The sequence below is a fragment of the Xyrauchen texanus genome, chromosome 28, assembly GCF_025860055.1.
Source record: "Xyrauchen texanus isolate HMW12.3.18 chromosome 28, RBS_HiC_50CHRs, whole genome shotgun sequence".
In the NCBI taxonomy this organism is placed as follows: Eukaryota; Metazoa; Chordata; class Actinopteri; order Cypriniformes; family Catostomidae; genus Xyrauchen; species Xyrauchen texanus.
Window position 1 is genome coordinate 295,733 of NC_068303.1, and position 24,268 is coordinate 320,000.

The 24,268-nt window shown below is 41.1% G+C and overlaps 1 protein-coding gene across 1 annotated transcript in view; it reads right to left on the reverse strand.

Moving 5' to 3' along the window:
• Positions 1-19,611, reverse strand: part of LOC127621859 (mitogen-activated protein kinase-binding protein 1-like) — a 34,156-nt gene extending 14,545 nt beyond the window's left edge. The window contains exons 1-14 of the mRNA XM_052095634.1: positions 19,394-19,611; positions 17,995-18,086; positions 16,501-16,563; positions 16,328-16,385; positions 12,170-12,340; positions 11,948-12,085; positions 9,314-9,496; positions 6,267-6,427; positions 5,849-6,038; positions 3,258-3,398; positions 3,005-3,186; positions 2,778-2,869; positions 2,280-2,405; positions 118-188 (exon numbers count right to left, since the gene is read on the reverse strand). Coding sequence (XP_051951594.1) covers positions 118-188; positions 2,280-2,405; positions 2,778-2,869; positions 3,005-3,186; positions 3,258-3,398; positions 5,849-6,038; positions 6,267-6,427; positions 9,314-9,496; positions 11,948-12,085; positions 12,170-12,340; positions 16,328-16,385; positions 16,501-16,563; positions 17,995-18,086; positions 19,394-19,531 — 1,806 coding nt within the window. The 5' untranslated portion in view covers positions 19,532-19,611. The remainder of the gene's footprint in view (positions 1-117; positions 189-2,279; positions 2,406-2,777; positions 2,870-3,004; positions 3,187-3,257; positions 3,399-5,848; positions 6,039-6,266; positions 6,428-9,313; positions 9,497-11,947; positions 12,086-12,169; positions 12,341-16,327; positions 16,386-16,500; positions 16,564-17,994; positions 18,087-19,393) is intronic.
• Positions 19,612-24,268: the final 4,657 nt, after the last annotated feature.

Below are 24,268 nucleotides of genomic sequence, written 5' to 3' on the forward strand. Positions count from 1 at the left end.
CACATTTACACTTATATTTAGCATTATCTCCATTTCTGAACACTTTACATCTTAATCTGACAGGATTGTACAAATATATCATTGCAAAATGAGCTTTAAGTGATAAACAGGACTCACCCTGTGAGCGGTGCGGATGTACACACTCTTATCTGCTCCACAGCTGATCAAACGCACTCTCCCTTCACTGGCTGCAGGATCCACACGAGCAACACAACACAATGAACATCTGTACAGCGAGTCACACGCATGCAATCTATAGAAACCTGCACAATCTCTCTATACATCGCTCATACGGGAGTTAAACAGATCAATGATTTCAAACTTAGTTCAAACACATTTATTTATTTTTAATGTAACATTGCATTTATCAAGTATAATTTGACAAAATCCTCAATTTGAAAGATTGGAGATATATATATATATATATATATACACACACACACACACACACACACACACACACACACACACACACACACACACACACACACTCACCTAAAGGATTATTAGGAACACATACTAATACTGTGTTTGACCCCCTTTCGCCTTCAGAACTGCCTTAATTCTACGTGGCATTGATTCAACAAGGTGCTGAAAGCATTCTTTAGAAATGTTGGCCCATATTGATAGGATAGCATCTTGCAGTTGATGGAGATTTGTGGGATGCACATCCAGGGCACGAAGCTCCCGTTCCACCACATCCCAAAGATGCTCTATTGGGTTGAGATCTGGTGACTGTGGGGGCCATTTTAGTACAGTGAACTCATTGTCATGTTCAAGAAACCAATTTGAAATGATTCGAGCTTTGTGACATGGTGCATTATCCTGCTGGAAGTAGCCATCAGAGGATGGGTACATGGTGGCCATAAAGGGATGGACATGGTCAGAAACAATGCTCAGGTAGGCCGTGGCATTTAAACGATGCCCAATTGGCACTAAGGGGCCTAAAGTGTGCCAAGAAAACATCCCCCACACCATTACACCACCACCACCAGCCTGCACAGTGGTAACAAGGCATGATGGATCCATGTTCTCATTCTGTTTACGCCAAATTCTGACTCTACCATCTGAATGTCTCAACAGAAATCGAGACTCATCAGACCAGGCAACGTTTTTCCAGTCTTCAACTGTTCAATTTTGGTGAGCTCTTGCAAATTGTAGCCTCTTTTTCCTATTTGTAGTGGAGATGAGTGGTACCCGGTGGGGTCTTCTGCTGTTGTAGCCCATCCGCCTCAAGGTTGTGCGTGTTGTGGCTTCACAAATGCTTTGCTGCATACCTCGGTTGTAACGAGTGGTTATTTCAGGCAAAGTTGCTCTTCTATCAGCTTGAATCAGTCGGCCCATTCTCCTCTGACCTCTAGCATCAACAAGGCATTTTCAGCCCACAGGACTGCCGCGATACTGGATGTTTTTCCCTTTTCACACCATTCTTTGTAAACCCTAGAAATGGTTGTGCGTGAAAATCCCAGTAACTGAGCAGATTGTGAAATACTCAGACCGGCCCGTCTGGCACCAACAACCATGCCACGCTCAAAATTGCTTAAATCACCTTTCTTTCCCATTCTGACATTCAGTTTGGAGTTCAGGAGATTGTCTTGACCAGGACCACACCCCTAAATGCATTGAAGCAACTGCCATGTGATTGGTTGATTAGATAATTGCATTAATGAGAAATTGAACAGGTGTTCCTAATAATCCTTTAGGTGAGTGTATATATATATACATATATATATATTGGTCAAATGAAGCACAACAGATGTGATATTTAATACATTGTTATTATAGTTTAATTACAGAAAACATTTCTATATAGACGGAAAATATTTGTCTTTTTTCACCATTTCACACGTCCAGTTAAATCGAGTTTTAATTTGGGCTTTTCCGTGTATTTGACCCCTATCCCAAGTGTTACCGTATTTCTGTACATGTAACAAAAACATTTTTAGCGACACAAATAGACAATTTTATTACACTAAAATATTTTCCAGGACATTTAAGTACTTTTCTCATTGTGGTTTGTTCTCTGTATAAGCTGCACGTTACCTGTACAGAGACTTTCACTTACTGCCCCCTGGAGGGGACAGCCGGTACTACAAGCTTCAATTGCTCAGATACAGAATATTCCTCACTACAGTCCGGGGATATTACGAATAGTTACATTTTTAAATGTGTCATTTTATATAATGAATCAAACTGAATTAATGTGTTAAATCAACAGCCCTCATAATTGATTTCATATTAAGCAATGATTAATTTATATATGAATCGGAGGTCCTCACCAGTGAAGTGTACTGCAGTGATGTATGAAGAGTGCTCATCCAGCGTCTGCAGCAGACTGTAGTCTTCATCAACATCCAACACATGAATCAAACGATCTCGACTCGCTGTGGCCAGAAGATTCATATCTGACACACACACACACACGTACAGTGAATGCTGAACACACAGATAACATCCAGACTAACGCACAAACACACACACACAGACGATAACATCCAGACTGACTGACTGACTGACACACACACACACACACACACACACACACACACACACACACACACACACACACACACACACACACACACACACACACACACACACACACACACACACACACACACACACACACACGATAACATCCAGACCAACGCAGACAGACACACACACACACGATAACATACAGACCAACACACACGCAGACAGACACACACACACTATAACATCCAGACCAACTCACACACACGCGCAGACAGACACGCGCGCAGACAGACACGCACCTGTATGTGGTTTGGAGTATTGTAGACTCAAGATCTCAGACTCGTGCACTTCAGATCGCAGAATCTCCTTCATGCAGGTCAAGTCATGAACCCTGTGATGACACGCGATTACAGACTAGTGCCAATTGTAACATCAGATGTAAGAATCGTTTTATAAATGATTTAAAACGCAAATGTTGGCTGTATATGAGACACAGAATCAACTCTATATGATCAGGATTCTGTACCTGAGTGTGCCACTTCGGTCTCCTGATGCCAGCTGTCTGCCATCTGGACTCACACAGATGCTTCTGATGCCACTTCTGCAGTCGGACATGCAGCCCTCGGGTTTATCTGAGACGATCGCAGTTCCCTCGATGTCCCGCAAGGAGGCGCTGTTATCATCCATGTACATCACTTTATGAAGATCCTGGCAAAGTTTGAAATCACTTTACTATAATTGCCAAAATTAGAATATGACACTTCAGACCGTAAACTTACATCGCTTAACACGTTGCCGCTGGTGGAGTCGGGAACACCGTCTGCGCTCCACATCCGAACGGTGTTGTCAGTCGAACAGCTGAAGAACATTTCAGAGGATCCCGGACCAGACTTACACACACCGGAGTCTTTTGAATACATCTAGAACATGAGCAGAAAATATGTTCTATAAAGACACTTCTACAGATCACAACAGCTGATTTAGATATATTTTAATATAAAACGATTTTGAAATTGTGAGACCCCGTGTACACATGCGTGGACGTTGCGTTTTGGCTTCGTTATAGGCTATATATAGTTACATTTCATTTAAACCAACTGATCTCAGTTCAGGAGACTCTGTCATTAGTTTAACCCTTTACTGACAGCACAGAGTCATGTGACCAAACAACATGGCGCTGATCACAGCGGAGTTTGTGTTTGGGAGAAACAGCAACAAAACTACATCTGGTGAGAAACCTCATCAAGTTTTTACATTGAAACCTGTTTGAGTCAAAAGATTAGAGTCTCTAGTTTCATCCGATATGACATTTTAAACATTTGAGTGAAGTATCGCGAAACGGTGCACTGATAAACACAATGACAACGTATGTGGACTATATGCTCAGATTCAGTTAAAATATCCAATATTCACCGTCTGTGTTTATAACATTGAGAAAACTGATAAATGTGTCTTTCAGAGGCTTTATATGGAGTTATGACGAAAATAAGATGCATTTCAAACTGTTCTGAGACCAGTGCAGACAGACAGCACACTGGAGGTTAAGTCATGCACTAAATAGGGAGCAAGGGAGCATCCTATAGCTCTCCTATAACTGTTCTGAGACCAGTGCAGACAGACAGCACACTGGAGGTTAAGTCATGCACTAAATAGGGAGCAAGGGAGCATCCTATAGCTCTCTATGCAGTTAAGTGCGTTCACTCCTAAAATCGGATCAAAAGTTCAGTTTCAGGCTGCAGATGATGTTTGGACACTCAATGATCATCAGTACATAGATTCAACATTGATAATGGATCATTTTATTTGAACATGATTGACGGTGATTGGATGATGCTGGACATTGAATCTGAATAAATTATGATAATGATGTAATGTCTGTAACGTCTCAAACACATGAATAATCAACATCATAAACAATTTGATGATATAATAATCTGACTTTTAAAGCTTGATATTCTTGATCCTGTTGATGAACGCCCCCTTTCTGAGCACAAACCATGAAATGACCTGAACTGAAATGGTTGTATTTACGGGACCGTTTGAAGACGGGTGTAGTGTCGTTTGAAAGAGACACTTTGGGTTTTATTTCACAAGTTTCAGAATTAATCTTTGTTGTTATTTATTAAAGTTAGAGAAGCTGAAGTTTATAGTAATGTGAATATTTTGTGCTGAACATGTTTTTATAATGTAAATAAACAAACAATAATAAAAGTGTCAAGACACCCCAGAAATACAATGTTCCCAAAGTCACGAGTCTAAAGAAGTTTCGTTTCTAATCTGAAGATGATTTAATAATAAAGGAGTTCCTGCAGCTTTAATCTCTGTAAAATCTCTGGAAGTGTTCAGAGTCAAATTAAGCTCCGCCTCTCAAGACGACACTAAATCTGACGGCACTGCTCGACTATTATGAATAAAACTACGCCACATTTTTATAAACAGACTTTGGAGACGGGCTGGTTTTGTTTATGAGACTCTAATATCAGATCATATACAGTTTTACAACATGAATGCTGCTCAGATTGCAGTTTGATGAAGAACGATGATGAAGGCGAGATCTCATGTAAACAATGGAGAATATATCAATATTTCTCACATTTATCACTTTTATGGACAAAAAGTGCGCTTGGATGTTTTTAATGAACGCTTGTCATGGACGATTGACCCAAGTGTGTTGAACTGGATTCATCTGGCGATCGTGTTTTCATAATAAAAGTCCCGTTTTGATATCGCATGTTTTCATAATAAAAGTCCCGTTTTTATAGCGCATGTTTTCATAATAAAAGTCCGTTTTATGCATGTTTCATAATAAAGTCCGTTTGATATCGCATGTTTTCATTTGTACTCCTGCACAAATAACTCAATTACTGTTTCTGGAGGATTACTATCATGAAACAGAGATCGGATATCAATGTAGAACCCTCAGACCTTTGAAACGATGTATCATCTGTTAACATGAATTACATTTATAGACGGTAAATTATATATTAAATGAAAGCAGAATGACGTCACTCCCAGGTTAATATTTCACAACTTAGTCCAGCTGGCCACATATGAGGACATAAATATTTTAGGAAAACTATTCGCTCTTAAAAAAAAATTTTTTGGCATGTTTATTTTGTGCTACCAGTTACAAATCAAAAGGGAAACAGAAAAGCACACAGCGGTCACACTCGTGTCTCAGGAGGTTAAAGAGAACACTGATCTAGGATCAGCTCTGAGGTGGTATACATCAGAACTACCAGTAGTCACGAGGACTTTAAAAGTAAGTTAGCTAAATCCACAATATGAGCTGCAATGGGACGTGGTCTTGTGTCCTTGTCTTTAGTTACACTTCATAACAGTAAACACATCCAGCCGAGCAGACATTCACCTGTAAATCCCACACAGCGGCCGAGTGATAGAGGGCCGAGTGAACTTTGTCCACTCGCCGCAGATCTCGCGTGCTCCACACGTATATACTGTGATCATTATACACACATGACAGCCAGCGGTTCACAGGGTCAAAGGTCAGCGCCACGGAGTCAGGATAATGGGCATCAGGTTTCCTGAAGAACAGATGACTGACCAGAAAAATACAATAAATGCATGAATAAAGGTACTTGCAGTATATTTAATATAGTAATAATGGCTCATTCAGCAGAACCGTGTGCAATGCAGATCCGATCAAACGCTAAACCCATAATCCTCTGGAGAGTAATCATGTTCCAGTGTTAGCACATAAATGAGTGCACGCCGTCTGTAAACCTGCTGTACATCATTATGGCAAATTAAAAACTTCCATCCGTTACCTCGCCTGAGTGACCGCTGCCACGTCGATGCCCAGGTGATGTGGGCGTGGCAGCGTGCAGATAAATCTCAAGTCAGGTGCGCTGAAGACACGCACCGTTCCGTTCGCACACCCGCAGAAGATCAGATCATCCGTGACAGACAGAGAGCGCGCTGAAATCGTCTACATACAACACACGCATGAACACATTCATCAGAATGTTCCTTTTCATATATCACTGAACAGATTACTGAACACGGACATGATGATGTTCCCTATATAGTGTGCGTCATACCTCATGGTGATCATTAACCAAATCAGGACAAACACAAGCAGAGCACTGCTGATCTAAAGCCGTGTTCACACCGCAGCTGAACGGACAGAGGTTTTGGGTAACTCACATTAGTCTGAACAGCCGATGCTCGTTAACTGACCCGCCCGCGAGTATATTAAAAACACTAACCCATGTTCATTATTTTAATATGTATAATTATTAACCGATTAAATGTTCTTATTAGCAGTTATTTTGTTTATTTCTAACCCAAATAAGACATGACAATCTAATAAAATATCAAACTGCTTTTGTTTGTTCATGTCGACTGTATCTGAGAATAATTTAGTGTTGATACGACAAATCAATCAAAAGTTCCAACATTACAAATATAATTGATCATAGTGTCCAAAAACATCTCCAAACAAATAAAAGATAATAATTGTACATAAGAACTAATTACACATGCAAACACAACAATGACTAAAGGTTTGCAGAGCATGCAGACATGATTTTACTCATGAGATTTCACAGAATGAGTTTCATTCTGTGTCATTTGAGTCATCATTGAGTCTGTGTCGTGTATTTGGCGCCATCTCCTGGTGGCCATATGTAACATTGTGCTTCATGTGGATTATCTAATGATCTATACATCTGATTATCTTGTGTGTGGACTCGATTGAAAGATAATCACAGACTCTAAATAATCATATGTTACATTTTATGTTACGTTTATGTTTCGTGAAATTATAAGCAAAAACGCGGCATATAAGCAACATAATTGTCAAAGACGTATATTTATCGGTTACTCGCTATATTTGTGTTTGTGAGTAAAACAAATCAGCTGGTTGTATTTTACTCTTTAAGAGCTTTCCAACATCATATGACACATGAATATTTGATCAGTTTGATGTTTTTACTGATTAAATCAATATGAACTGTGCACTTGTGATTTGTCTGTAAATTTAAAGCACTTGTTCAGTTTTGGTCATAATATCTACATGCATTGGAAAGTAGAGCTTCTAAACTTAAAAAAAAAACTATTTTGTGTTGCTCAAGACTGCAGTTATTAATATTTGACATTTTTATGTTCTTACGGATCCGCTGGCCCATCTGAGCTTAAAGGATTAACTAGAAAAGGTATGATTTTAAATAAAAGTTTTAAACCATAACAGGCATTTTACACTGTAAATCAAGCACGCAAGTGATGGATGTTGAGTTAGATTTACTTTAAATATAAAAAAAATCTATAAAAAAATAAATAATAAAAATCACATTAAATCTGAACCGACTGTTCCGACTGAAAGCACATTTGGAAAAAATCTGATCTGTATCAGACATATTTCCACATATGAAATCATCCCAGATTGGGTCTGAAAATATCAGACTCAAAGCATTTTTGACTGTTCACTGTGTCATCCAATTAAAGGGTAACTAAACCCTAAACCAACTTTGTTTAGTTAATGATCTGTAAGCATGGGGCTTTATTAGTACTGGTCATTGATTCAAGTAATTTTTTTGACATTTGTGTATAAAGTGTTTTAATTCTACACTATATGGTGTAAAAACGTCTGAGTGCTGCCCTCTTCAGGTTGAACGGTGGCTACTGCAGTTGAATTTTCCTATTGGCTGTTGCGGTACTTCGTGACGTAAGCAGGTTCCAGCTCACCACGCCAGATTCATGTACATGTCGTCTTGCGACCGTGTGAGGAATAATAATAACAACAGAGTCTGACAGCAGCTGTCAATTAATCGGTCACTACGAGTCTCAGGTGCCCCCCCCCCAGCTCAGCCCCGCACACGGTTCGTCCCCTCTATCCCCGCCGGGGTCTGCCCACTTTTCCTGCATTTTCAAATATTTCTAGTGGGTGGAGTCAGACTCTGAGCAGGTGTTTAGTTACCCTTTAACAGATCTGTGTAACATGAGTGAAAACTCAGATTTGGGCTGCGGTGTGAACGACCTGGACACAGGAAACAGTGTTGAGCTGGTGATCGAGTCATCTGACACAAAGTTTATTATCATTAAACAGAAACAAAACTGGCAGTGAGAAAACCATTTTATTCACTTTTTTCTTTTAAAATTCTTTTGTAACGCACAATTCCCGCTACTTAGCAGGTCCTCGTGGTGGCGCAGTTACTCGCCACGATCCGGGTGTTGGAGGACAAATCTCAGTTGTCTCCGCTTCCGAGACCGTCAATCCACGCATCTGATCATGTGACTCGTTGTGCATGACACCGTGGAGACTCACAGCATGTGGAGACTCATGCTACTCTCCACGATCCACACACAACTCACCACACGCCCCATTGAGAGAACCACTAATCACCACCACGAGGAGGTTACCCCATGTGACTCTACCCTCCCTAGCAACCGGGACAATTTGGTTGCTAAGGAGACCTGACTGGAGTCGCTACATGATCAGATTTAAATAATCTCAAGTCTGTTTTCTCTGTGTTTTCCTCAAAAAGGAAATGGTGAACGGCCGTCTGATTGACATGTCAGAACAACCAATCACAGTTCACCTGCATAAGTGATGTCTAGAGGCAGTAAATCTGGGGGAGGGGCTCTGGACACCAAAATAAATGAGAAAACACTTTAAAATAAGCCATTTATTAATCTTAGGTAATGTTAATTTATAAAATACAGTTCTTAAAGTCTAATGTGTGTTTTAATGTTTATTACGTCACTGTAAACCTGATTTGAGTACAAACTCGGGGATGAGCTGAAATAAGATTAAACCCAGAACTTTAGACGGATCAGTATTGATCTCCGGGTCAACACTTCTGGAGCGACTCACCTGCAGGTCGACCCATTTCTCCAGAATTCTCCTGTGATTAAACTCACACAGTAACCCCGATGACGTGATGCAGAACGTGCTGTTGGACTTCTGCCCGCGGCCACATGCCACGTCACAGAAGAAGTTGTTCTGAAGTTTTCCGAGCAGACCGGAGTGTCCCATTAACGGGACGGGTGTGGACAGCTGTAGAGGAGAAGGATGATGGGACACAAGAAGAACAGATGACATGATCTCAGATCATCATTCCATAGTTTACAAGCACATGAGTTTCAGATTGAGCTCCACATGAAGCTGAAGCCTTTGATCTAAATATATGTTGAGGAGGAGTCACGGCGCGTCCCCCAATCGGGCTAATCAGCAGCCGTATGCAGCAGTTCGAGAGAGAGCGCCACACGCAGCTGCCTTGTGCATCTTTACGTTTAAATTTCTCATTAAATATTACTTTAATGGCTCGTCCAGTTCCCGCCGCCTCCTTTCCCATCCCAACCCCGTTACACTCAGTGACGCCAATCTTCTGTTCAGATCTAGAATACAATTCACACTAAACGATTACTGGAACACTCTTCTATGATGAACAGATTTCAATTTCTACATTTGAAATTCATTTTGATATTTTATTCTGGGGTTTAAAGTCAAAAGTGGAGAACTGTTCGAAAAAAATATATTTATAGATATTTACACTGGCGATCAAAAGTGTGGAATAATGTACAGATTCTGCTCTTATGGAAAGAAATCGGTACTTTTATTCACCAAAGTGGCATTAAACTGATCACAATGTATCAGTCAGAACATTAATAATGTGAAAATTACTATTACAATTTGAAAAGAATCTTCTTAAACTATTTCAAAGAGTTTATCATCAAAAAACCTCCATGTGCAGTGATGACAACTTTACAGATCCTCGTTATTCTAGCGGTCAGTTGTCCAGGTGACCTTTCACCCCACACTTCCTGTAGCTCTTGACCTTTCCCCCCCACGCTTCCTGTAGCTCTTGACCTTTCCCCCCACGCTTCCTGTAGCTCTTGACCTTTCCCCCCCCACGCTTCCTGTAGCTCTTGACCTTTCCCCCCCCACGCTTCCTGTCGCACTTGACCTTCCCCCACGCTTCCTGTAGCTCTTGCCCTTTCCCCCCCACGCTTCCTGTCGCACTTGACCTTCCCCCCCCACGCTTCCTGTAGCACTTGACCCTCCCCCCCATACTTCCTGTAGCTCTTGCCCTTTCCCCCCCCATTCTTCCTGTAGCCTTGACCCTTCACCCCACGCTTCCTGTAGCACTTGACCCTTCACCCCACGCTTCCTGTAGCACTTGACCCTTCACCCCACGCTTCCTGTAGCACTTGACCCTTCACCCCACGCTTCCTGTAGCACTTGACCCTTCACCCCATGCTTCCTGTAGCACTTGACCTTTCCCCCCATGCTTCCTGTAGCACTTGTCATAGATGTGTCTGTCTTGTCGGGCTCTTCTCACGCACCTTACAGTCTCGCTGATCCCACAAAAGCTCAACAGGGTGAAGATCCGTAACACTCTTTTCCAATTATCTGTTGTCCAATGTCTGTGTTTCTTTGCCCACTCGAACCTTTTCTTTTTGTTTTTCTGTTTCAAAAGTGTCTTTTTCTTTGCAGTTCTTCCCATAAGAGTCTTCTCTTTACTGTTGTACATGAAACTGGTGTTGAGCGGGTAGAATTCAATGAAGCTGTCAGCGGAGGACATGTGAGGCATCTCAAACTAGAGACTCTGATGTTCCTCTTGTTTAGTTGCACATCTTCCACATCTCTTTCTGTCCTTGTTAGAGACAGTTGTGCTTGTCTTTGAAGACTGTAGTTACACCTTTATCAAGTATTGTATCGCCTTCATTCCTCAAAACAATGATTGACTGATGAGTTTCTAGAGAAATCAGTTTCTTTTTTGCCATTTCTGACCTGATATTGAGCTTATGACATGCCAGTCTATTACACACTGTGCAACTCAAACACAAACACAATGTTCAGCTTCATTTAATGAACCAAATATCTTTCAGCTGTGTTTGATATAATGGCAAGTGATATTCTAGTATGAAATGATCAATGTATCATGATTACTCAAGGATAAGGTGTTGGAGCAGTGGTGGATTTAGGCATGGGCGACATGCACGAGGCAGCTGCATCACCCCCACCGGTCAACAACTTTGTGGGCATGTTGAAGTGGGTTTTGCCAGGGCGCCAAACAAGCTAGAACCGATACTGCGGTCTACATTTTATCAAAAAGGGCTTTTCAGATAGTGATGGAGCCGTTTACATCAGTAATGTCCTGAATATACTGCGATCAGTTGAACGCCACTTTGGTGAATTAAAGCACCAAATTCCTTCCAAAACAGCTAAATCTGTCCATTATTCTAAACTTTTGGCCACCAGTGTATATAACACACACACACACACACACACACACACACACACACACACACACACACACACACACACTTTACGCAATGCGTAATTTAAATGAATAAAAACAGACTGAATACAGTTCATAAGTGTCTAGACGGTCATTGAAGGGTTAAACTTCTGCCGCATGTATTTTCCATGCAATGTAAACATGTTCATGTCTCTGTAAGTTGCTTTGAAGTAGACTCCACAGCTCGCACAAATAAAGTTTACCTTTTTAGAGAGAGAGGGTTCCAGGTACCAGAATCGAACATGCCGGTTCCCTGCGGTGACAAAATGTGAGCTGTCTTCAGAGAACGACACCGCCGTCACCTTACAGGACACCTTGTTAGCGGCCACCAGTGTGCGTTTCTGAAAGATGACACACGTGGCGTTAAACAACATACGAGTCCCAGTGCGCTTACAGGCAGAGGGCATGCTGGGTAATTACAGCACCTTCCAGGCCCAGACGTTGACGCTCATGTCATGCTGCGAGCCCACGCTGACGATGTATTTACTGTTGGGAGAGAACGCCACACACGACACGCCGTATTTATGCTGCTGTAACTCGGCGACCTGCATCCCTTCACACACGTCCCAAACACGCACTGCAGGAAGATGACCGCACTGACGGAGACAGACCACATGTACACAAATATACATTATATACATACCTAATATTGACACCAACAATCATGCCACGCTCCAGATCACCGACAGCACATTTATCCCCATTCTGATGGTTGATGTGAACATTAACTGAAGCTCCTGACCCACATCTGCATGATTTTACACACTGCGGTCACATGAGAATCACATGGATGATTGTTGGTGTCAGACGAGCTGGTTTGAGTATTTCTGGGATTTTCACACACAACAGTCTCTAGAATTTACAAAACTCATCCAGTGAGCGACAGTTCTGTGTATGAAACACTTCAAGTTCAGATAATACCAGTGATGCATCTTACATGTGGTTACATTTCAATTCTCCCCAATCTGTAACTCCCAATTCCCAATGCGCTCCGAGTCCTCGTGGTGGTGTAGTGACTTGCCTCAATCCTGGTGTTGGAGGACGAATCTCAGTTGCGTCTGAGACCGTCAATCCGCGCATCTCATCACGTGACTTGTTGAGCGCGTTACCGTGGAGACGTAGCGCATGTGGAGGCTTCACGCTATTCTCCGCAGCATCCACACACAACTCACCACACGCCGCACCGAGAGCGAGAACCACGTTATAGCGACCACGAGGAGGTTACCCCATGTGACTCTACCCTCCCTAGCAACCGGGCTAATTTGGTTGCTAAGGAGACCTGACTGGAGTCACTCACCACACCCTGGATTCAAACTCAGGACTCCAGGTGTGCTAGTCAGCGGCAATACTCGCTGAGATACACAGATTCTAAATGCGTTTATATTTAATGTGTTGTAGCTTTATTACAGAAGCAGATGATGTAAATAAAGTACAAACTCTGAAACGGTAATTTCTCTGTGCGGTCAGCACCTCTTCTATGAGTCGTGTGAATGTCCCGATCTAAGGGGGAGAGATCGCACCGGCTGCACTAGACGTGCTTTTAGAGAATAGATCTTGAATATCAGTATATTTAGTCTTTACTGCACTCGCAGAACCAAGTGAAAAATACACTTATATTTAGATATATTCTCTTAAAGCAAGTCTAAATATGTTATATATTGCTTCTCAAGTAAATGTATCTTGTTTTAAGGATTTTTATACATTTTAAATGGAAAACAAGTCAAAAACACTTGGAAAAAAAAAGTTAAATTCTTACTGAATTAAACTTAATAATTAAACTTCCTTTAATTCAGTGAATGTCATTTAGAGATATTTATAAAAGGTGATTTTGTCCTCTTTATTGTTAGTTGTAGATTTAATACAACCTTTTAAGTCGGGACACAAGCTGAATATTCGGTTAACAGATAATGATTAATTATTGCAATAATCGCTGAATAATCATTAGATGCAGCACTAATATATATATATATATATATATATATATATATATATATATATATATACACACACACACACACACACACACACACAGTGGGTACGGAAAGTATTCAGACCCTCTTAAATTTTTCACTCTGTGTTATATTGCAGCCATTTGCTAAAATCATTTAAGTTCATTTTTTGTCCTCATTATTGCACACACAGCACCCCATATTGACAGAAAAACACAGAATTGTTGACATTTTTGCACATTTATTAAAAAAGAAGAACTGAAATATCACATGGTCCTAAGTATTCAGACCCTTTGTTCAGTATTTAGTAGAAGCACCCTTTTGATCTAATACAGCCATGAGTTTTCCTGGGAAAGATGCAACAAGTTTTTCACATCTGGATTTGGGTATCCTCTGCCATTCCTCCTTGCAGATCCTCTCCAGTTCTGTCAGGTTGGATGGTAAACGTTGGTGGACAGCCATTTTCAGGTCTCTCCAGAGATGCTCAATTGGGTTTAAGTCAGGGCTCTGGCTGGGCCATTCAAGAACAGTCACGGAGTTGTTGTGAAGCCACTCCTTCATTATTTTAGCGGTGTGCTTAGGGTCATTGTCTTGTTGGAAGGTGAACCTTCGGCCCAGTCTGAGGTCCAGAGCACTCTGGAGAAGGTTTTCGTCCAGGATATCCCTGTACTTGGCCGCATTCATCTTTCCCTCGATTGCAACCAGTCGTCCTGTCCCTGCAGCTGAAAAACACCCCACAGCATGATGCTGCCACCACCATGCTTCACTGTTGAGACTGTATTGGACAGGTGATGAGCAGTGCCTGGTTTTCTCCACACATACCGCTTAGAATTAAGGCCAAAAGTTCTATCTTGGTCTCATCAGACCAGAGAATCTTATTTATCACCATCTTGGAGTCCTTCAGGTGTTTTTTAGCAAACTCCATGCGGGCTTTCATGTGTCTTGCACTGAGGAGAGGCTTCCGTCGGGCCACTCTGCCATAAAGCCCCGACTGGTGGATGGCTGCAGTGATGGTTGACTTACTACAACTTTCTCCCATCTCCCGACTCCATCTCTGGAGCTTAGCCACAGTGATCTTTGGGTTCTTCTTTACCTCTCTCACCAAGGCTCTTCTCCCCCGATAGCTCAGTTTGGCCGGACGGCCAGCTCTAGGAAGGGTTCTGGTCGTCCCAAACATCTTCCATTTAAGGATTATGGAGGCCACTGTGCTCTTATGAACCTTAAGGGCAGCAGAAATGTTTTTGTAACCTTGGCCAGATCTGTGCCTTGCCACAATTCTGTCTCCGAGCTCTTCAGGCAGTTCCTTTGACCTCATGATTCTCATTTGCTCTGACATGCACTGTGAGCTGTAAGGTCTTATATAGACAGGTGTGTGGCTTTCTTAATCAAGTCCAATCAGTATAATCAAACACAGCTGGACTCAATTAAAGGTGCAGAACCATCTCAAGGATGATCAGAAGAAATGGACAGCACCTGAGTTAAATATATGAGTGTCACAGCAAAGGGTCTGAATACTTAGGACCATGTGATATTTCAGTTCTTCTTTTTTAATAAATGTGCAAAAATGTCAACAATTCTGTGTTTTTCTGTCAATATGGGGTGCTGTGTGTACAATAATGAGGAAAAAAAACTGAACTTAAATGATTTTAGCAAATGGCTGCAATATAACACAGAGTGAAAAATTTAAGAGGGTCTGAATACTTTCCGTACCCACTGTGTGTGTGTGTGTGTGTGTGTGTGTATATATATATATATATAAAAACATTTATATTAGGGTTGTCAATCGATTACATTACATATCACATACAGAAATATTTGCTGAGAAAATCTCAAATAACAATTAAATAATTCTAAATAGTTATAAAAAAAATAAAATTTTATTTATTTTATTTATTTTTTTTGTCAGTAAGTGTGGTTTGTTCTCTGTATAAGCTGCACGTTACCTGTACAGAGACTTTCACTTACTGCCCCCTGGAGGGGACAGCCGGTACTACAAGCTTCAATTGCTCAGATACAGAATATTCCTCACTACAGTCCGGGGATATTAAAGGGGCTGTAAGCAATTTAAGCAATTTTAGCCATTCTACTTCCACAAAAACTGTTGGATTAGCCACGCCCCTCTTTCCCAAACCCTCCAAAGACACCAAATGAGCTTTATTGAGACCGACATGAGCAGAAACGGTTGTTAAAAACAACAGTAGTAAAATAGCGCCCTCATCTGGCAACTGTTATGAACAACATGGCATAAAAATGGCATTAAGCCTCAATAATTCACTGCAGATATAATATGATGAGAACGAGCAACATGATTGACAGGCAGAAAGCCTCAGAGACGGCAGACACATTTTTGTTTGTTGTTTACAGAGTCTAGAGCCGTCACAGAGACCTTATGAAACCTCATGTAAACAAGTTAACATTGACAAAACTCACATCAACATTATTCATTACATCTCATATAATGAAGCCTTTTTCAAGACATAAACACACATGATCAATGTGACAAACACTGATGACCTGACACTCACTCACACTGACCCGGGGTCAAAGGTCATCCTGAACTCGGTCACATTACTGTAGTGTTGACCAACGCATTTCAATCACATGTGTGAACACAGATAAAGGGAAATCGCTCACCTCTCCTGTGACGAGATATTTGCCATCGGAGGAGAACGACAATGCGCTGATAGTTTTTCTAAAGGAGATGATTCACAACATGTGACATCAGAAAAACACACTATAATATGGATGTCCTCTGGGAGGCCACAAATGGGTATTATCTGATAATATGATCGTGTGTGATTGTTCACCTGGAGGAGTTGATGAGGTGCTGTTGGCTGTTTTTTGCTGGATTCAGTAACACAACAACACACCTGAATGTCACACGGGAACAAACATTTACTCCAGATACGGTCCATGAAGAGTGCAAAAGTCTGAACTAATCAGTGCATTTTACTAAAAGCTGCTTAATCTTCCGAACACTCATGGGAAAGAGCTGTCATGAACAGTGATCTCTCTCTTGTTCTGAAGAGCTGCACAACTTTTAAAGGGACAGTTCACTCAAAAATACAAATTCTGTCATCATTTACTCACCCTCATGCCATCCCAGATGTGTTTGACTTTCTTCAGAACACAAATTAAGATTTTAAGAAGAATATCTCATTGCTGTAGGTCCATACAATGCAAGTGAATGGTGACCAGAACTCCAAAAAAGCACATAGAGGCAGCATAAAAGTAATTCATATGACTCCAGTGGTTTAATCCATGTCTTCAGAAGAGATATGATAGATGTGTGAGTGAGAAACAGATCAATATTTAAGTCATTTTTTAACTATAAATCTACACTTTCACTTTCACATATGACTCCAGTGGTTTAATCCATGTCTTCAGAAGTGATATGATAGGTGTGGGTGAGAAACAGATCAATATTTAAGTCATCTACTATAAATCTACACTTTCACTTTCACATAAGACTCCAGTGGTTTAATCCATGTCTTCAGAAGTGATATGATAGGTGTGAGTGAGAAGCAGATCAATATTTAAGTCATCATCTACTATAAATCTACACTTTCACTTTCACATATGACTTCAGTGGTTTAATCCATGTCTTCAGAAGTGATATGATAGGTGTGGGTGAGAAACAGATCAATATTTAAGTCATTTTTTACTATAAATCTACACTTTCACTTTCACATATGACTCCAGTGGTTTAATCCATGTCTTCAGAAGTGATATGATAGGCGTGGGTGAGAAACAGATCAATATTTAAGACATTTTCTTATTATAAATCTCCACTTTCACTTTTTTCTTTTCTTGTTTTTGGTGATTCTCATTCTTAGTGCATATCGCCACCTACTGGAAAGGAGGATAATTTATAGTGAAAAAGGACTTAAATATTGATCTGTTTCTCACCCACACCTATCATATCACTTCTGAAGACATGGATTAAACCCCTGGAGCCTTATGGATTAATTTTATGCTGCCTTTGTGTGCTTTTTTGGAGTTCTGGTCACCATTCACTTGCATTGTATGGACCTACAGCACTGAGATATTCTTCTTAAAATCTTAATTTGTGTTTAGCAAAAGAAAAAGTCACACATCTGGGATGGCATGAGGGTGAGTAAATGATGACAGAATTGTAATTATTGGCTGTACTGTCCCTTTAAGACAATCATCAACACATCTATTAGAAACACTTGTTCACTGACGCAGAACAAAATGTTCAGATTACCTCTGTATTCTTGAATAATGTATTATTTTTTATGCAAACATGTGCCCAAATATTTAATTACACCTGAACTCACCCGGCTGGATACGCCACCGTCCCAGAGTTTGGGTCACATGTTAAACCGCTGGTTCCTGCAGTCGTGATACCCAGAACTCGCTCTAACGTCACCTGAGAAAACACACGTTCACAAGAACAGTTCATACAACAGGACGTCCCGCAGAGGTCATGTCATCATGTTTAATTCATGATCATTCTCATTGTGCGCCTTCAAAAAGCAAAATACAAAACAAACAATCATCACATGACACAACAATATCAAGTATAACCAGTTAAAGATGGAAATAAACAAGTGAAATATCTCTTTTCTTAGACTAATTTCTGTGGGTAACAAGTTCCACTATGTGGGAGCATACAGGGGGAGATGATGTCCATACAGGGAGTTTGGAACTGCAGATCTGGTCACATGACAACGAGACAAGAGAAAGATTGTGCTGATGTGTTTAAGCTGTTTGTGCTCATCAGTCAATATTAGATCACATGTGCACAATAAAGATGTGTGTGTGTGTGTGTGTGTGTGTGTGTGTAGTATGTGTATGTCTGTGTGAATGTATATGTGAGAGACTGTGTGTGTGTGTGAGTGAGTATGTGAGTGAGTATGTGTATGTCTGTGAGTGAGTGTGTATGTGTGTGTGAGAGTGGGTGTGAGTGAGTGTGTATGTGTGAGTGGGTGAGAGTGTGTGTGTGTGTGTGTGAATATGTGTGTGTGAGAGTGTGTGAGTGAGTGTGTGTGTGTGAGTGTGTGTATATGTGTGTGTGAGAGTGTGTGTGAGTGTGTGTGTGAGTGTGAGTGTTCTTCAGGTGTTCATATACTGCTGGTGTTGTGTGACAGGACAAACACCAGAACTCTCCAAAACATATTGACTAATGAACCTGTGAACATATACACTAGAATACACAGAGTGTGTGTGAGGGAGAGAGAGACTGTGTGTGTTCTGTGTATGTTTCTGTATGTGTGAGCGTGTGTGTGTGTGTGTGTGTGTGTGTGTGTGTGTGTGTGTGTGTGTGTGTGTGTGTGTGTGTGTGTGTGAGCGTGTGTTTCTGTGTGTGTGTGTGTGTGTGTGTGTGTGTGTGAGAGAGAGTGTGTGCCAGTGAATAAAAGGATTGAGATTACACACTGACAAGATCATCTGTCTGCTGGAAAGAACAATGTGAACTTTCAACATCAATCATTAAATTAATTAGCAAGACAATCAGATAATCAGAAGGAAAACACTCAATCATATTAGATCAAAGACAAACTAATGAAAAGCAGCAACATTAATACAGTTCATATTTGAATTGATCATTACAAAGATTGATACAAAACTGCTCAAGACACAAACATCTGATTCTTATTGCGACAAATGAGAGTTGATACACAACAGACACAGAAGAGTAACAGAGTAACAGTGTAATGTTTTATTGACTGTATTTACCTTACTGGACTGATTCTCCTTCATTCCGCGTCGATTCTTCCTCAGTTTCATTGAAGGCGAGCGCAGAAGATTTTTAATCCGACTTTTAATCGTGGAACCCTCCATAATTACTGAACATTTAATCCCAGACTCCCGCATTCACGAATATAAGTGTCAGACACACAGTAAAACTGTGAAGTGAAGTGATGACATCAGGTCAGATTTAATCAACTCTGTGAACTCCATCTTATAAACGTGTCGATCAGTCTGATTGGTCCTTGTGTCGGATGACGTTTCAGGTTGTGTTTACATATTCATGAGCATGTTTCAAACACACAATATGAGCCAGTGGAACATTCTGTTACATACTGACAATGATTAAACTGTTGTGTGTCACTTCTCATATTTTAAATGGATATAAAAGGATCCACACAGATCTTCTGAAACACAAATCTGATTTTCTGATCATGTAGTGTTTCTATATTTCACACTAAAAATGGACAATATTTGGTTACTCATGAAACAAGGAGACAATTGAAACAGTTTCTCAAATATAAATTGGAACATGAAAGGAACATTTTAATAAGTAATAAAGTAATAATGCATTGATCTTAATAATAGTCCTGTTTCATCTCATGCAGTCTGGTTTCAGGAACAACTCAAACACAAACAGATTTCTGTTGGAACACATCCGTGCCATTTTTCTTGATTATCAAAAAAGTATTCGACGATATAATCAAGTTTGACTATTAAACTGTAATTTTTCAGTTGGCACCATCAAGTGGCTTAAATCATACCTAGAGAATAGGGCACAGTGTGTAAGAGCGTGCAGCACAACATCTGAATATACAGATTATAATGTTGGAGTCCCACAGGGGTCAGTATTAGGGCCGTTGTTGTTCAGTTTGTGGGTTATTGATCTTCCAAATGTTTGTCCTTTCGGATGTTACCTGCCAAATGTATGCAAGTGTGATGGGAACAGCTGATCGATAGCTGTGTAATGTGTATAAACCTCACACTCCTGACCTCAAGAGGTGTACTAGCGACTGACGCTAGAGACTGTAGCCTTTAGCCTCCTTGTTAGCACACCCGCCTTGCACGCCAGTTCGAGTCGTGCACAGAGCGGGTAGAACAGGAGTGTCACAGTGGTGCCGTGACCCGGATGGGAGTGAGGTTTAGGGGGGTGAGTGTAACGGGGCCAGCTGATAGATAGCTGTGCAATGTGTATAAACCTCACACTCCTGACCTTAAGAGGTGCACTAGCGACTGACGCTAGAGGCTGTAGCCTTTAGCCTCCTTGTTAGCACACCCGCCTCCCATGCAGGAGATGACAGTTCGAGTCGTGCACAGAGCGGGTAGAACAGGAGCATCACAGTGGTGCCGTGACCCGGATGGGAGTGAGGTTTAGGGGGTGAGTGTGATGGTGATCAGCTGATAGATAGCTGTGCAATGTGTATAAACCTCACTGTCCTGACCTCAAGAGGTGCACTAGCGACTGACACTAGAGGTTGTAGCCTTTAGCCTCCTTGTTAGCGCACCCGCCTCCCACGCTGGAGACACCGGTTTGAGTCCCGTACGGAGCGGGGCGATTAGGACCGGTTACACAAATGCACATGCAATAAGCAACAGGCTGCACAGAAACGCTCTTCTGCAATTGTTCAGCTTTCAAAATGGTTTAATAACTCGTGTTTGCACATCTGTCATTGAACCGGAAGCATGTCCAGGGACAGAAGCTTGATACAGTCAAAGCATTCAAATATTTAGGAATAATAATTGAGCTTTCTTTTATAAGACATGTGAAGTACAGTGAGAGTCAATCTAGCCAACATCAAGACATCTTCAACATGTTACAGACACAAACATGCGAGTCCATTCTCAAGCCTGTTGGATCTGTATAAGCAAGATCTTATGTCAAATAGTTTCATCGCTGTGGTATTTTAATGAAGTGTTGTTTTCTGAGCTGTGAGCATCGGATCAGATTTGCTGCTTTAGTGATTCTGAAGGTTGTGCTCCGCCCATATTCCAGGAGTGCATTTATAACACAACAGGAAGCTACACGAGCTGATACAAATGTAACACTTTAGTCAATTATACTTTGCATTTAGAGGAACCCATGACTTCCAACAGATCAAACAAGTCATGTTGGATGTCAAATAAAAACGGTCAACATTTATAAGTATTTAGTGTAAGAGGTTTATGTCTCTCTCTTTTCTTTCTTTAACGTCAACGTGCCCACTGCAGATGAAACTCCGGCACATTAAACATCGATATTTTGTTTCTTAAAGTGTCTGATTAAATTAATACATAAATAAAAACAAACACCTTAAAGCAAACATTTTACATACACGTTAGCTAAATACATTAAACTCAGTTTGTCACAATTCCTGATATTTAATGGTAGAAACATTCCCTGTGTTAGGTCAGTTCGGATGATGACTTTATTTCTCCAGAAGTCAGATCTTTGTCCCCATGTGCACTTGCAAACTGTAGTCTGGCTTGTTTATGGTGGTTTTGGAGCAGCGGCTCCTTCCTTGCTGAGTCTTTCAGGTGATGTCCATATAGGACTGGTTTTGCTGTGGATCTAGATACTCGTCCGCCTGTTTCCTCCAGCATCTTCACAAGGTCCTTTGCTGTTGTTCTGGGATTGATTTGCACTTTTCACACAAACTACGTTCATCTCTAGGAGACAGAATGCGTCTCCTTCCTGAGCGCTGTGATGACTGTGTGGTCACATGGTGTTTATACTTGTGTACTATTGTTTGTACAGATGAATGTGGCACCTTCAGGAGTTTGGAAATTGCTCCCAAAGATGAACCAGACTTGTGGAGGTCCACAATAGCTTCTGAGGTCTTGACTTTTGATTTTCCCATGATGTCAATCAAAGAGGCACTGAGTTTGAAGGTCTTGGAGGTACACCACCTATCAGAAGCTAACTGGCTAAAGGCTTGACATCATTGTCTGGAATTTTCCAAGCTGCTTAAAGGCACAGTTAACGAGAATTGTGATATAGTCAATTAAAAGTGACACAATCGGTCTGTAAACAATTGATGGAATAATTTCTCGTGTCGTGCACAAAGTAGATGTCCTAAACGACTCGCCAAAACTATAGTTTGCTCGTATGAAATCTGTGGAGGGGTTAAAAAATGTGTTTTAATGACTTCAAATGTATATATATATATACAGTGAGGAAAATAAGTATTTGAACACCCTGCTATTTTGCAAGTTCTCCCACTTGGAAATCATGGAGGGTCTGAAATTGTCATCGTAGGTGCATGTCCACTGTGAGAGACATAATCTAAAAAAAAATCCAGAAATCACAATGTATGATTTTTTAACTATTTATTTGTATGATACAGCTGCAAATAAGTATATGAACACCTGTCTATCAGCTAGAATTCTGACCCTCAAAGACCTGTTAGTCTGCCTTTAAAATGTCCACCTCCACTCCATTTATTATCCTAAATTAGATGCACATTTTTGAGGTCGTTAGCTGCATAAAGACACCTGTCCACCCCATAAAATCAGTAAGAATCCAACTACTAACATGGCCAAGACCAAAGAGCTGTCCAAAGACACTAGAGACAAAATTGTACACCTCCACAAGGCTGGAAAGGGCTACGGGAAATTGCCAAGCAGCTTGGTGAAAAAAGGTCCACTGTTGGAGCAATCATTAGAAAATGGAAGAAGCCAAACATGACTGTCAATCTCCCTCGGACTGGGGCTCCATGCAAGATCTCACCTCGTGGGGTCTCAATGATCCTAAGAAAGGTGAGAAATCAGCCCAGAACTACACGGGAGGAGCTGGTCAATGACCTGAAAAGAGCTGGGACCACCGTTTCCAAGGTTACTGTTGGTAATACACTAAGACGTCATGGTTTGAAATCATGCATGGCAAGGAAGGTTCCCCTGCTTAAACCAGCACATGTCAAGGCCCGTCTTAAGTTTGCCAATGACCATTTGGATGATCCAGAGGAGTCATGGGAGAAAGTCATGTGGTCAGATGAGACCAAAATATAACTTTTTGGTCATAATTCCACTAACCGTGTTTGGAGGAAGAAGAATGATGAGTACCATCCCAAGAACACCATCCCTACTGTGAAGCATGGGGGTGGTAGCATCATGCTTTGGGGGTGTTTTTCTGCACATGGGACAGGGCGACTGCACTGTATTAAGGAGAGGATGACCGGGGCCATGTATTGCGAGATTTTGGGGAACAACCTCCTTCCCTCAGTTAGAGCATTGAAGATGGGTCGAGGCTGGGTCTTCCAACATGACAATGACCCGAAGCACACAGCCAGGATAACCAAGGAGTGGCTCTGTAAGAAGCATATCAAGGTTCTGGCGTGGCCTAGCCAGTCTCAGACCTAAACCCAATAGAGAATCTTTGGAGGGAGCTCAAACTCCGTGTTTCTCAGCGACAGCCCAGAAACCTGACTGATCTAGAGAAGATCTGTGTGGAGGAGTGGGCCAAAATCCCTCCTGCAGTGTGTGCAAACCTGGTGAAAAACTACAGGAAACGTTTGACCTCTGTAATTGCAAACAAAGGCTACTGTACCAAATATTAACATTGATATTCTCAGGTGTTCAAATACTTATTTGCAGCTGTATCATACAAACAAATAGTTAAAAAATCATACATTGTGATTTCTGGATTTTTTTTTTTAGATTATGTCTCTCACAGTGGACATGCACCTACGATGACAATTTCAGACCCCTCCATGATTTCTAAGTGGGAGAACTTGCAAAATAGCAGGGTGTTCAAATACTTATTTTCCTCACTGTATATATATATATACTCCGAGCATCCAGAAAGTATTCACAGCGCTTCACTTTTTCCACATGTTGTTACAGCCTTATTCCAAAATGGATTAAATTCATTATTTTCCTCAAAATTCA